A 12,326-nucleotide genomic window follows, 5' to 3' on the forward strand; every position below is an offset into this window, starting at 1 on the left:
TGGTCCTCCAGTGACCCATGGCAGGGTTTTTTTCTCTGATTTCTAAAGCCTTTTCAACTGCAATGCAAAAAATTATCTTTGCTTACAGGTGACGCTGTTGAGGGATTTAGCATGTCAATCATCGCCTCTGCTCCGCGTCACGTCAAAGTCAAGGGGCCAAAGTCAAGGGGCCAATCCCATCACTTTTTTTAGCCTAATTATTCAGAAAACCCCAGACCACAGAAAATCTAGCCTGGTAAACCCCCCCTCTGGAAAACTCATTACCCTTTGATATCAGGAGTGAGTCTGGCATGAACTCTTATTTGGCTATTTGACTGTGGGCGGGAGCTGAGCGGGTTGACTGACAACCCCTTCAGCCAATCAGCAGTTTGCTCCACCACCACACACCACAGAGCAACGCGACGCAAGGGGAGGGCCATGCGGAAAATAGGTTGCTTTATTCGGATACACAGTGTGTCACTGCCCACCCCTGCCAGTTCTCTGAATTTTTATTTTTAAATAGGCTCTCTCATGATAAATTGACCACATATATGAAGTTAAACAACTAAATGCTATCCGAAAAATATCTTAAAAGTAAATTCTGTGCCACAAAAAATACGTTTGAGAGCGTAAAAATACTTAAAAGTAAATAAAGTGGGTAAAAAAAATCTAAAATCAATTAAAATTAGTAAAAATACTTAAAGTAATAAAAGTTAGAAGTAACTAGCGTATTTAAAAGTACTAAGTTCATAAAATCATTAAACATTTCAAAGTAACTAAATAAACCTAAATTGCACATAACACATGTATGGGGCACTAAGTGTTACAGCAGTTTCTAACATTTCAAAAGGCCATAACTCGGTGACCATTGCTCTAATCAATGCAAATAGAGTAGTACCGCCTGAATACCAGCACCCACACATCAAATAGAGTAGTGCCGCCTGAATACCATCTCCCACAAATCAAATAGAGTAGTACCGTCTGAATACTAGCGCCCACACATCAAATAGAGTTGTAATGCCTGTATACCAGTGCCCACACATCAAATAAAGTAGTACCGTCTGAATGCCAACACACTCATCAAACACAGTAGTACTGCCTGAATGCCAACACACACTCATCAAACAGAGTAGGCACCGCTTACTCACACTAGGTGTGATTTATTTTTGCCTAGAGGCTAAACACATCCGCTAGCAGCAGTTCCCCAATGAGAGAGGGGGCGAGGCACAGACAGAAGCACATTGTATGTCAGACCATTAAATACAATATGACGGGAAGACGGAGAGAAGTTTCTCTCAGTCTGCAAATGAAAGAACTAGAACTTTGTCGTCAACATCAGTATTTTCGAAAGTCCGTGGCAAAATTCAACGACCTAATTCGCCTAAGGTAGGCTACAAGAGAAATGTGACACGGAGGTAGCGAGGCAGCTAGTAACAATCGGCCTTTGACTTTGAAAGGATAACCATTAACTAAAAGGAAAAACAATGGGATCGGCAGGTTTTTAGCTGAATGACTTTATATTCAGTTGCCACAAATTAATAAAATAATACACTTCAGGATTCAAATGCTGTCCCTGTCTCTATCCCTAACAAATAGAATTATTAAACAATCAAATCAACAATCAATCTTTTGTTCACAAATCCCTCCCAACCCAAACAATTCCAAATGTCCTTTGTAACCCCTTAAATCACAGATTCCAAAGAATAAAAGTTCGGAGTACCCCTTAAATTTATAACCGGAACAGAAAACATGGACTTTGCTGGTCTCGACAGCTCTTAACTTTCGGCTGCAGTGTAATCTTTAGTTTAAACTTAACACTAAAATCGTAATAGGCTACTGGCGCCTAAGAGATCTCCTCTCTCTTCACTTAACATATCTGGTACACAGGTTTGTTCGTTCCCCCCTCCCCCCTGTATCACACCCTCTATTAGTAAAGTCAGGTGGCATCAATGAATCAATCACCCACAGTAATCAGACCTATTACCTCTTACGTGAACTGGAAGTGTTCATATTGTTAAAGTCACTTCATAGTTTCCAACATGTTCCATACATTAAATACAACAACATGCATAGGTCAAGCAGGATAAAATAATGTGCCTTTGTAACAAGCTGATTTATCCTTCGTCGTGTGACGGTGTCCCGTGGCAAACACAGCTAATCTACAAGCCCACAACATATTTTATTAGTGACACATTGTGGACTTGTAGATCGGCTCGCGTTCGTGCGGGACACCGTTGAACGATGAAGTAAATCCTTGTGGGGAGACTTCTCCTGTCTGCCTCTCAAACTGACGGCTCGTACAAGAACTCGTACGTTTAATTATTCTGTTTGATTTCGAATCTTAATTTTTATAGTCGAATGTTCAATTATTTTTAATTGAAAATGGAATATTCAAATATGGAATATTCGTTGACAGCGTTAGAGCCCACGCAGTTTTTCCAGGCACTGCACTTTTCTTGTTATTATTATTATTATTATTATTATTATTACTATTATTATACCATTAATAATTAAATCAATCCTCCGTCTTGTCTTCAAGGTGTTTCCACAGATCAACCAAGTCTGACAGTGATACAGATCCCAGAAGACAAAGCAGCAGAGAAGCTGAAGTCTGTGAGAACAGAGTTCATTCAAAGAGTCTCAGAGGCCACCTTGAAATCTCTATTGGATGTTCTTCTGCAGAATAATGTGATCAATGATGGAGAAATGGAGTCAGTCACAGGAGAAAACCTCAGGTCAAACAAAGCACGGCTACTCATCGACACGGTGAAGTCCAAGGGAGACAAGGCGTGTTCAAAAATGATTGACACGATTCATCAACTGGACCCTTACCTGCTCAGTGAACTGCTGGAGTTAACCTCAGGTGATAATCTCTCTCTCTCTCTGTCTCTCTGTCTCTCTGTCTGTCTCTCTCGCTCTCTCTCTCTCCCCCTCCCTCTCTTTCTTTCTCTCTCTCTCGCTTTCTCTTTCTCCCTGGCCATGAGAGTGGGGAGCCGTTCCGACCACATTGTTCAAGTGAAGCAGTCTGTTTATTCGTATTTATTGAAATGAGAGCACAATATGTAATATTAATCAATATTGACTTCTATAGAGCCGACCCGTATTAAAAACGCGCATTGAAAGCAGACATTAAAATTGTACTATGCATCAGCCTTTAGGCATTACTTGAGCGTAATGCCCAGGTATATTAACACTGTATGACTCCAAATATTGATATCCATGGATTCATACAATTCAAATCTGGCACAAGAACCTATTTCCCTTCACATTAGTGAAGTACAGAGTCCATAATAACAAAGTCTTTGCAAGATTGGACGAAATGCAAACTGAGACTGCATGTGTAGCAAAGTGTATCAAAGCCGCTGCCTAAATACCAAAAGCAGGGCCGGTGCAGACCCAATTGCCACTTTAGGCAAGCTACCTCGGGCCCTACTGCCTGGTTTTACTTGCATTCATTTTTTTTTGGCCAACGCTTTTTGCCGCCTCTCCAAACTGCTGCACTAGGCGGTCGCCTAGGTCGCCTGTATGGACGCGCCGGCCATGACCAAAAGCCTAATACAAGAGGCAATTTGTTTTTTAATAAAAAACTGCAGAATGAACTGCTATAAAAGCTTTTGGTCAGAGATGTGTATAGCAAATTGTATTTATTTTCACTAGACTTTCACACTGCTGACAAGCTCGTCAGATCGGGGAAGGGATTCCTTTTGATAAATTGTATATAAAGTATTTTACTTTACATTGGGTCATTGCAAGTCTTGTAACTCTAGCCCTTACAGATTCTGAGAAAAAAAATACTTGAATGGCCGTTTTTTCATTTTCCCATTAAAGTGGATGGGGAAATGTAATGCACTAATACATCAATATCATTTAAACTATGTAACCAATGTCTTAGCAAAGTACAAGCGCACGATTCCCGGTGAAACCGGTCATTTTGACATATATCACAAAATTGGGGGGAAAAAACTGTGGGAGGAGATCCATTCCAAAATAAAGTTTATCTATAATAAATAAATAAATAAATAAATAAAGTAGGTAGAGTACTATAGTCTGGTTGCCCTGTTAGGGCAACCACACTAATAATAAAGTCGGAAGATTACTATAGTCTGGTTGCCCTAGTGTGGTAATATCCTATTTATAGTGTGGTAATATCCTATTTTTTAGAAGTGAGGGAGCGTCACTCCCTTGCACTCCCCCCTCCACTTCACCCCCTGGGAGAGACAGAGCCTATTTCACCCCAACCTGTTCCAGAGCGGAGACGTTTCAGAGGTGCTACTGAGGTGGACCGGAGCTGGCAGCCACGCCGCAGCAGGAAACATTATCCTGGGAAAGGAAGTGTTTTGAAGAGTTGAGAGGGGTGATGGAGAAGATGCAGGGGGTGTTTGGAGACGACTGCTGGCGCCACAATATTGTCATCCATGAATGAGGACAGTTGAGAGAGAGCAGATTGGTCAGGGGTTTCTCAAAGCAGGCAGTCAGGAATATCACCAGCTTGTAGAGAAATGTGGGAACAGGCGTCACCTCCTCAACATTAAGGACAGCAGCCATGATGGTCAGGTTTCACAGCTGCTAGAGAAGATAGAGGGAATGGTGGCAGGAAACACAGAGATTTTCTACCAGGATAGAGAGGTCCAGGGAAAGCCAGCACTTAGAGAAGAGTTACAGAGATGCACAATGTTGGTGGAGGAGAATAACAACAGAGAGTTGACAACAGTGAGAGAAGAGCATGAGAGAGGAGAACGGAGGGGAGAGTCATGGATGAGATATTGTATGCTGCTAGCTTCAGCGATAACTCTACTGGCCTATCTGGTATGGACCTGGAAAAGAGTGAAAACCTTCCAGTAAGAAGTGTAGGAGGAATAACATTTGAGAGAGGAGGATGGAAGGAGAGGACAGTCACGGTGGATGAGGTGTTGTCCTTATATGTTCAGAAAATAACTACAGTATATCTACTTGATAGCTTGAGTATGTGTAAAACATTTCTTATAAGCGTATGCATGTATTACTACTGTATGTAACACATGGGTACGTTTTTTATAGTGGTGTTAATCATCATCACGACATATAGGGTAACTATCAATAGAAAAGCTCAACTGCTGTGTATATTTATTTACTAAATCTCCAATAAAACACCAAGGATCGTGTCCATATTTAGATTAAACAATGTTTCTTTAAATGTCCATTGTAAAGAGCTTCTGGAGTTTTTGTTAATTCATCTGATGATGATGATGATGATGATGATAATGTTGTTGATGATGATGATGATGATGACGACAATGTTGATGATGATGACGACAATGATGATGATAATGATTTATCTGTTTTATAAAAAAATATAAACATATTTTCATCTAAAATATTTCATAACTAAGATATTTTTTTGTAGCTTTACAGTACAAATACAAATGACATTTAAAAAAAAAAATCTCCATTGTCTTATTTCTGGAGAAGATGTGACCTCATCAGAGTATCTGGTCATGTAACCATCTTACTGAAGTTCTTTAAAATAATGTTTTAATTATTGAATGAATAATTAATAAATGTTTTTAAAGAACTTCAGTAGAATGGTCACATGACCATACTATTCACTGACCTCATAGACACACTGGTCTGAGATCAGTGTTGTTTATAACTGCTGTGTGACAGAAACACCATTATTCTTAATGTTCTGTAGGACTTTACAACTATTATCTGATGATCTTGTAAATCGGCTATTTTCAGCAAAGAGATTTGGTGTAGAGCAGGCCAAGGAAGACAAAAAGAGAGATCCAAGCAGTGGTGGAAAAGTAAAAGTATCAATACCACAATGCAGAAATACTGTTACAAGTAAAAGTCCAATATTCAAAATGTACTTGAGTAAAAGTCAACTGGACCCATAAGAGTCCATTTGGTTCCATTTGTACACTCTCTTAAAAGCTTTGAGAACCACTGATCTAGGAATTGATAAAGATTCCATTAATAATTGTTAATATGCAGCTTCAAGTTAGTAAAATAATAATGTCAATGTTTTTCATAATGATAGATAGGCCATAATATGTTTAACATTTGCCATATTTGACCCCAAAAAAAACTACCAATAATAGAAAATGGTCAATAGTGGGATCCAGTATCCACACAGTGCTATTGTATTTTATTATGTGTTTTTGCATGCAATACATTTAAAATGTATACCATATTTTTATAGTTTTCAACCCTTATGGTGAAATCTATTACATATGTGGACAAAATGTACCCTGAATCAGAGTAATTGCTGTCATTGACCACTTTTTTGTTGGTCTTAAATTTAAAGTGGCATTTAAAAAAAATACTTAAATCTCAGTTGACTAAACACGCTTAGCGCCCCCCGATGGACAGGGCCGGCCCTGGATGTACGTTTTGTAATACTGCTGTCCCGCAAAACATAAAATAATAATACAAAAGGTAACTGGAGCAGTTGTATGCAATCATTTCCTTTGGGCTCAAATTCAATAAAGTGTCTGTCTGTCCGTCCGTCCGTCCGTCCGTCCCTCCATATTATATCTTTATTCAGTAACAGTTACACACCTCCTCCACCAGGCGGCAAAAGGCAGCAGTGTCTGGATACTTTTGCTGCACGCGCTTAAAGGACAAGACCACTTTGGTAGAGGTTTGGGTTGTGTATTTACCTTGCCATGATGCAACTCCAAAGGTGGACAAAAATAATTGCTCCATTGATTAGAAATTGATAATTCAAAATGTGCTCCTCATTGACTTACATTGTACGGTAAAACAGCTCTCAAAGTCACTCTTTAAGCACGTAAACGAACACGAACAAAGCTGATTCAGACAATATAGAACATCACCAAACCCAGTACTGTTTTTAAAAAAAAATAAAAATATTAACTTCCTGCTGATTTTACTATTTGAAGATCCGGATCCGCAAATCCAGTCCAGGTTTTCTTCTTAATAAAATAGCAAAATCAGCAGGAAGTTAACATTTTTATTATTTCTATTATTCCTATTTTTCAACGATTTCAAATCCGGCATCTTTCTATATCCGGTCTGAATATGCAAATAAGAAACCGGAAATGTATGAATGCTATTGGTTGGGATCAGAGTGGGGGTGGGGAATGAATGCTATTGGTTGTGTAGCTTGTCAATCAAATCATCACAAGGTAGCCACGGCCCTCCAACAGCATAACCCTACTTTAAACGCATATCATGGTGATTGAAAGAAGACTTTAAACAAGCGACTGGAAGCATATAGTATTTATGACAATGTTTATTAAGGTAATAAAATCAAGTGTACATTTCGGCAAAAACCCATCCGCTTGAACGGTACCTAATTCTTTTTGACACCAGCAGAGGTAAAACAGCGAGACTACAGTTCATATGAACTGTCACTTCCTATACAGCCTCAATTTACAAGAAGTCAGAAGCTGGACCCTTGGTTCAAACACAGAGAAAACTTGTGTAGCTGTTCAGAGTTGCAAACTTTGAGGCAATATGCCACCTAAACGAAAAACAGGTGCTAATAATATGTGTTAATTGTGCTGTAAGCCAATCAGTTCACATACTGTTTTAATAGGACTAAATCATCTTCAGCTTGAGACTTTTCAATCGGTTCAAACATTCCCGGGCATCAATAAACACTTTGTGTGAGTGCTCTGGACATGATAATGTCTGTCCAAAACTAATACTTTTCAGGTTTCAAATTAAAAAATAACAACAATAGCAGATCGACGTCCAAAATCTGCTATTTTGGATACTTTTGTATTACACTGTAGGATGATCAAGTAGGGCAGTAATTTATTAAAAAAACACAAAAAGTTAAAATATGGAGATAGGAGGTTTCTGCAGCAACGATATCCAAAGTAATCGTCCACTCAGAAAACCCCTTCTGTGGACATGGCCCCTTATGGTTTTTATATTAGTTATCCAATGTTACATTATGGTGTCCATCTTCTGTCTCCTTCTCTGCCTCTAACAGCTGCGTCCTCATCTGGAATGCTGACTCATCATCGATGGTTGACATCTAGGGAGAGAGAGAAGACATATCCATCTAAAGGCTTATTTATATTTTGTCGAAGAACAACAAAATTACAACAGAATTACTCTCGACTCAAAAAGCATTGGCACTTCTTTCAGTTGAAAATATGTCAACTCATTTTTGTCACATGATTGACAAAGCATTAACTATTTTGGGCATGTCATTAAAGGCAGAAATTCTCAAAAATAGCCCATGGCCTATATGATTATTTTACGCATATCGTACACCAGTCTGATGGCGCATACAAATCAAACGTAGTTTAATATAACATCCTACAACAACATTAACTAACAGGTTGATATATTCCACTTTCATCTTAATATTGACTCAATAATTCATCTTACAACATTCATCCAAACTGAAAATACATGCTGCCTAGGGATGGGCTAGCGGCCATTTCTTGTAAATGCTGATGGTATGTGTTGTTGTAAGTACTGGGAGCTGATGGTAGGTGTTGTGCTCCACCTCAGCAATACATCTCCCAGTGGTCTAGCGCATTGAAAAGAGGATATAGACAACCTCGTTCTCGGCCGATACCAACAACAAGCCACCTACGTACTTATTTATATGAGCTATATTTAATTTTATTGATACATTTGTCATTACAATGGGTAACCGTTTAAACGTCTCATCCCTGTTCTCATCCATGTTATCTCGGTGCACAACAAAAACATTACTAGTCTGTATTGATGGCTGATACATCGATTCAGTCTTTTATATCTGCCTACCTCACTGACGAACATGATGGGGAAAATGGTCTCATTGATGAATTTTGTTGCACTGTTGAGACAGAGGCAGAGAAAGGTCAAAGGTCAGTGAGGATAGCAAGACGCTCAACGTGAGCCTGCAACGGGGAGCGCGTGCAGCGACAGGGATGTGGGTCAGAGTTGAACTTACGGGCTCAATTTTTTTTTCAGGATCATATTGAGCTGAGTTCTCTTACGGGTACGGATGGGAACACCTGTGGTCTGGAGACACACACAAAGAGCATTCATTTAAATCCTTTACAACATTGGAGACTAGGTGCCCGGACCACTACGCCAGCGGTCCGGGCCAATCCTTTACACTCAGATACTGTAGGTGAACATTCTGCAAAAATAGGTGACCATTCAATGCAAATAGCTGATTTATAGAGCTCATAATCTGTTGCAGCGCAATGCTTTGTGAGCTTGTACAGTACATTGGCTATTATGACGTACAATGAGTATATCATATTATATAAGTGGTTTGCCACGTAAATCATACAGAGACAAGTGGATGTATCAATAATCCTGACATGGAAACATAAGCCAGAGTCATCAAGGACGTAACCTTGTATAATACATATATATTTTTTTGACTGTAAAAAAGAAATGGACAAAGTTACGCCCATAGACTCTACAAAATGAAGCCTATAAAAAATAGGGTTATAGTGGTTAAACTGATTTTTATGCTATATTCATTATATTTCTGGGGACCCCCTGAAACCCCTCAAGCACTTTGAGGACCACTGGTTTAGATAAGTCACAGAATACGAGGTTCAAGTTCCACTATTCCACCATAGACCTAATCATGAATACTTGAGTCTAAACGATACAAAGTACCGGCTCGATGTCGAGGTATGACTCATGTTCCTCCTTGTTGGGGTTCAGCCCTTCAATGGCGTTGATGTATTTGGGGTCTGCCTGATAGAAGTGGGGGAGAGACATCACCGTAGGCGAAGGATGACCTGGTAGAAACAAGACGATGTAACATGTGAGTAAAAAGAAAAAGGGTAAACATCAAATCCTGTTCCACATAAAGTCGGGACACAAAAAAAGTGGACAAGATAAAAACACAATGACCTGCCCATTATACTGTATAGTGGATCACATAGAGATATACAACTCTGCTTGATATAGGACAACCGATGGCTCCCGAAATGAAACATTTGTCCTCCAACGCACATGAAGAGAACATTGTCCTGCATTCAACAATCATGATTTGAGAGAGAGCCAGAGAGATTGACAACATGTCTTAACCCCCCAGTCTAATTAATCTCAACGAGGTGCAGCTATAATACTGCACATGTTTTGGGACGTTCACCCATAAAAAAAAATTAATACATTCCATATGATGACAGTATCAGTATGAAACCTGGTCAGTTTGACATTATTGCTTTGTGACTGTGACTTGAATGTCTCAGAGTGAGATGATATGCATAAGCATGATAACGTCAGTTCAAGACTACAATACAAAAAGACAGTAAAAATGTATAATTTACATTGTGGGTTAATAATGAATAGCCTGAATGTATGCGAGTATAAGACAGTAACATATTATATACATTGTGGGTGGTCAATAATTAATAAATATTTAATCTGTTACTTCCATCCGGTCCAACAAATTCTCTGCAAACGCCGACATCGAGCAGGCCCGTGCCCAGGCAGTCACGGCCCGGCAAACAGAAGCCCTGGTTGGTGGGGTTTTCTGTGGGGCTCTGCAGCACGTCCACCGAGGGGGCAAAGCGGTAAGCATGGATGCCTTTCACCACCACGTCTTCCACATAGCCCAGATGGATGGACCTGAGGAGGAACAGGAGTATTAGTGGCTATACGTTAGGCTAGTTCAGTCAGATAACTCACAAATAGATTGAGATCAATAATAGCTTCAGGGCATTGTATTTATACAATGTTAATACAATGTGAATATTAGGAATACATACATTGTTGTTTATGCCTGATTAAATTATGTTTTTGTAGAAATCTGACAGAGTTGACAACGATCTTGGACAACAACTTCAGAGAGCAAAAACTTTTACAAAAAAAAAACATTTTTAAACTAAGATGATTAATAGTACATTCTTACACCTTATCAATACGCTGGTTGGTGGTTAGTTTATTGTCTCCGTCAGGCCGAAAGGCATGGCAAGAGTATGTTTTACCCCCTGTCCGTCCTTCCGTCTGTCCCTATGTCCGTGTGTCCTGTCCGTCCGCGAGCAGCTAATCTCCGCCACCGTTGGCCTGCTCGCTGCGAAACTGTGCACACACACTCCCTGGATGCCAATTCAGAACCTCTGCCCCAAAATTTTCACATGGGCCCGTTATAGCGCCACCAGGAGGCCGATTTGTGCAAAACCCATTTTTCCTACAGATTTTATCCTCCTACAGACTCCTACAGATTTTATCCAAACGTCATGCAAATCGGTACACAGTATCCATATAGTCATGTGATCAACACGGATCTGTCCCATTTCTCAGATTCCATCCTCATTGGCTAAGGTTGGTTTCCAAAGTTTGCAGGATTGGTCCGTTTTGAACAAAATGCCTCAAATCATGAACGCAGCTTGCGATTTCAGTGAAATTTCACACGCACATTCCCACTAGGCCGAGGAAGAAATGCCACCCTTTTCACATTGGCCTGATATAGTGCCACCAGGAGGCCACAATAACGTACCTGACCTGGCGGAGACCTGTGCTCCGAGGAGCACTTTTTCTAGTTTTTGATGTTTTTAGTTTTAACAAAAAATGTAAAAAAATGAATTGAAGATGTGAATCCTTGTCTGAGACAAGGGTGTTTTCTGTGTAGATGTAAAAAAGAAAGAAAGAAGGGAAACCAGACCAAAACATTGTATAAATCGTATGTAATTCATACATATAAAATCCTTTAAAAATATATTTTCACCCATTTTTTTTTAAATGAGTGTGTTAATAAGTACTAATTTGAAATGTTTTGGTAGGATATGATTTGTCCCAATTCTCAAGAATAGGTGCTATACGGACAAAACAACGTCCTAAGGGTTAGGACGATGACTAGTCTATGTCCTCCCGGTGGAGGCTCCTCGCTGGCAGGTGAGTCAGTATGGATACAACAGAAGTGACAAAAAAAAAAAAGAAGTGGTAAAAAACGACTACATTGGGGAGGAAGGTCAGGATCGGAAGCCCAGGTGTGCACCTACCTGCAGAGCAGGGAGAACATGTAGAGCAGCTCCGTCCTGGAAAGCACCGGGTGGAAGACGGTGCCGTCAGTGCCGTTGATCATGTTGCTCTGATTGAACGACCACCACGTCATCTCCCTGTTGACAGGTGTAAAACAAGCCAAATCAAAGGCTTGGTGTAACAGTGTTCTTATCCATACAATAGCCAGGTAGCATGCTAATATAGTTTGGTGGGTGCACACTGATGTAAGTCACTAAAGAGCCATTTACACCAAGCAGACACTGTAACGATTTTGTTAAGCTGTTATGTGTATATCCTGGGTTTAAGTTATATTGTGTTTATTCATATGTCTTTTACCAAAACCAAATCAAATCAAAATCTCTGCCATCCACTTGAATTTGAAAGATTGTTTTAACTATGTTTATAGTGCTTGGTGTGAATGGCCA

At 39.7% G+C, this 12,326-nt stretch overlaps 1 protein-coding gene across 1 annotated transcript in view; it reads right to left on the bottom strand.

Annotated features, from left to right (window-relative positions):
* Nucleotides 1-7,366: 7,366 nt before the first annotated feature.
* LOC311057162 (sensory neuron membrane protein 2-like) overlaps nt 7,367-12,326 on the bottom strand; it is a gene marked incomplete at both ends in the record, with an annotated part of 35,602 nt that continues 30,642 nt past the window's right edge. The window contains 7 exons of the mRNA XM_084074113.1: nt 7,367-7,447; nt 7,883-7,969; nt 8,713-8,764; nt 8,882-8,952; nt 9,568-9,692; nt 10,331-10,527; nt 11,901-12,017. Of these exons, the coding sequence (XP_083930239.1) occupies nt 7,367-7,447; nt 7,883-7,969; nt 8,713-8,764; nt 8,882-8,952; nt 9,568-9,692; nt 10,331-10,527; nt 11,901-12,017 (730 nt within the window). The remainder of the gene's footprint in view (nt 7,448-7,882; nt 7,970-8,712; nt 8,765-8,881; nt 8,953-9,567; nt 9,693-10,330; nt 10,528-11,900; nt 12,018-12,326) is intronic.

Source organism: Gymnoscopelus microlampas (assembly GCF_963454915.1).
Source record: "Gymnoscopelus microlampas genome assembly, chromosome: 12".
Classification (NCBI taxonomy): Eukaryota; Metazoa; Chordata; class Actinopteri; order Myctophiformes; family Myctophidae; genus Gymnoscopelus; species Gymnoscopelus microlampas.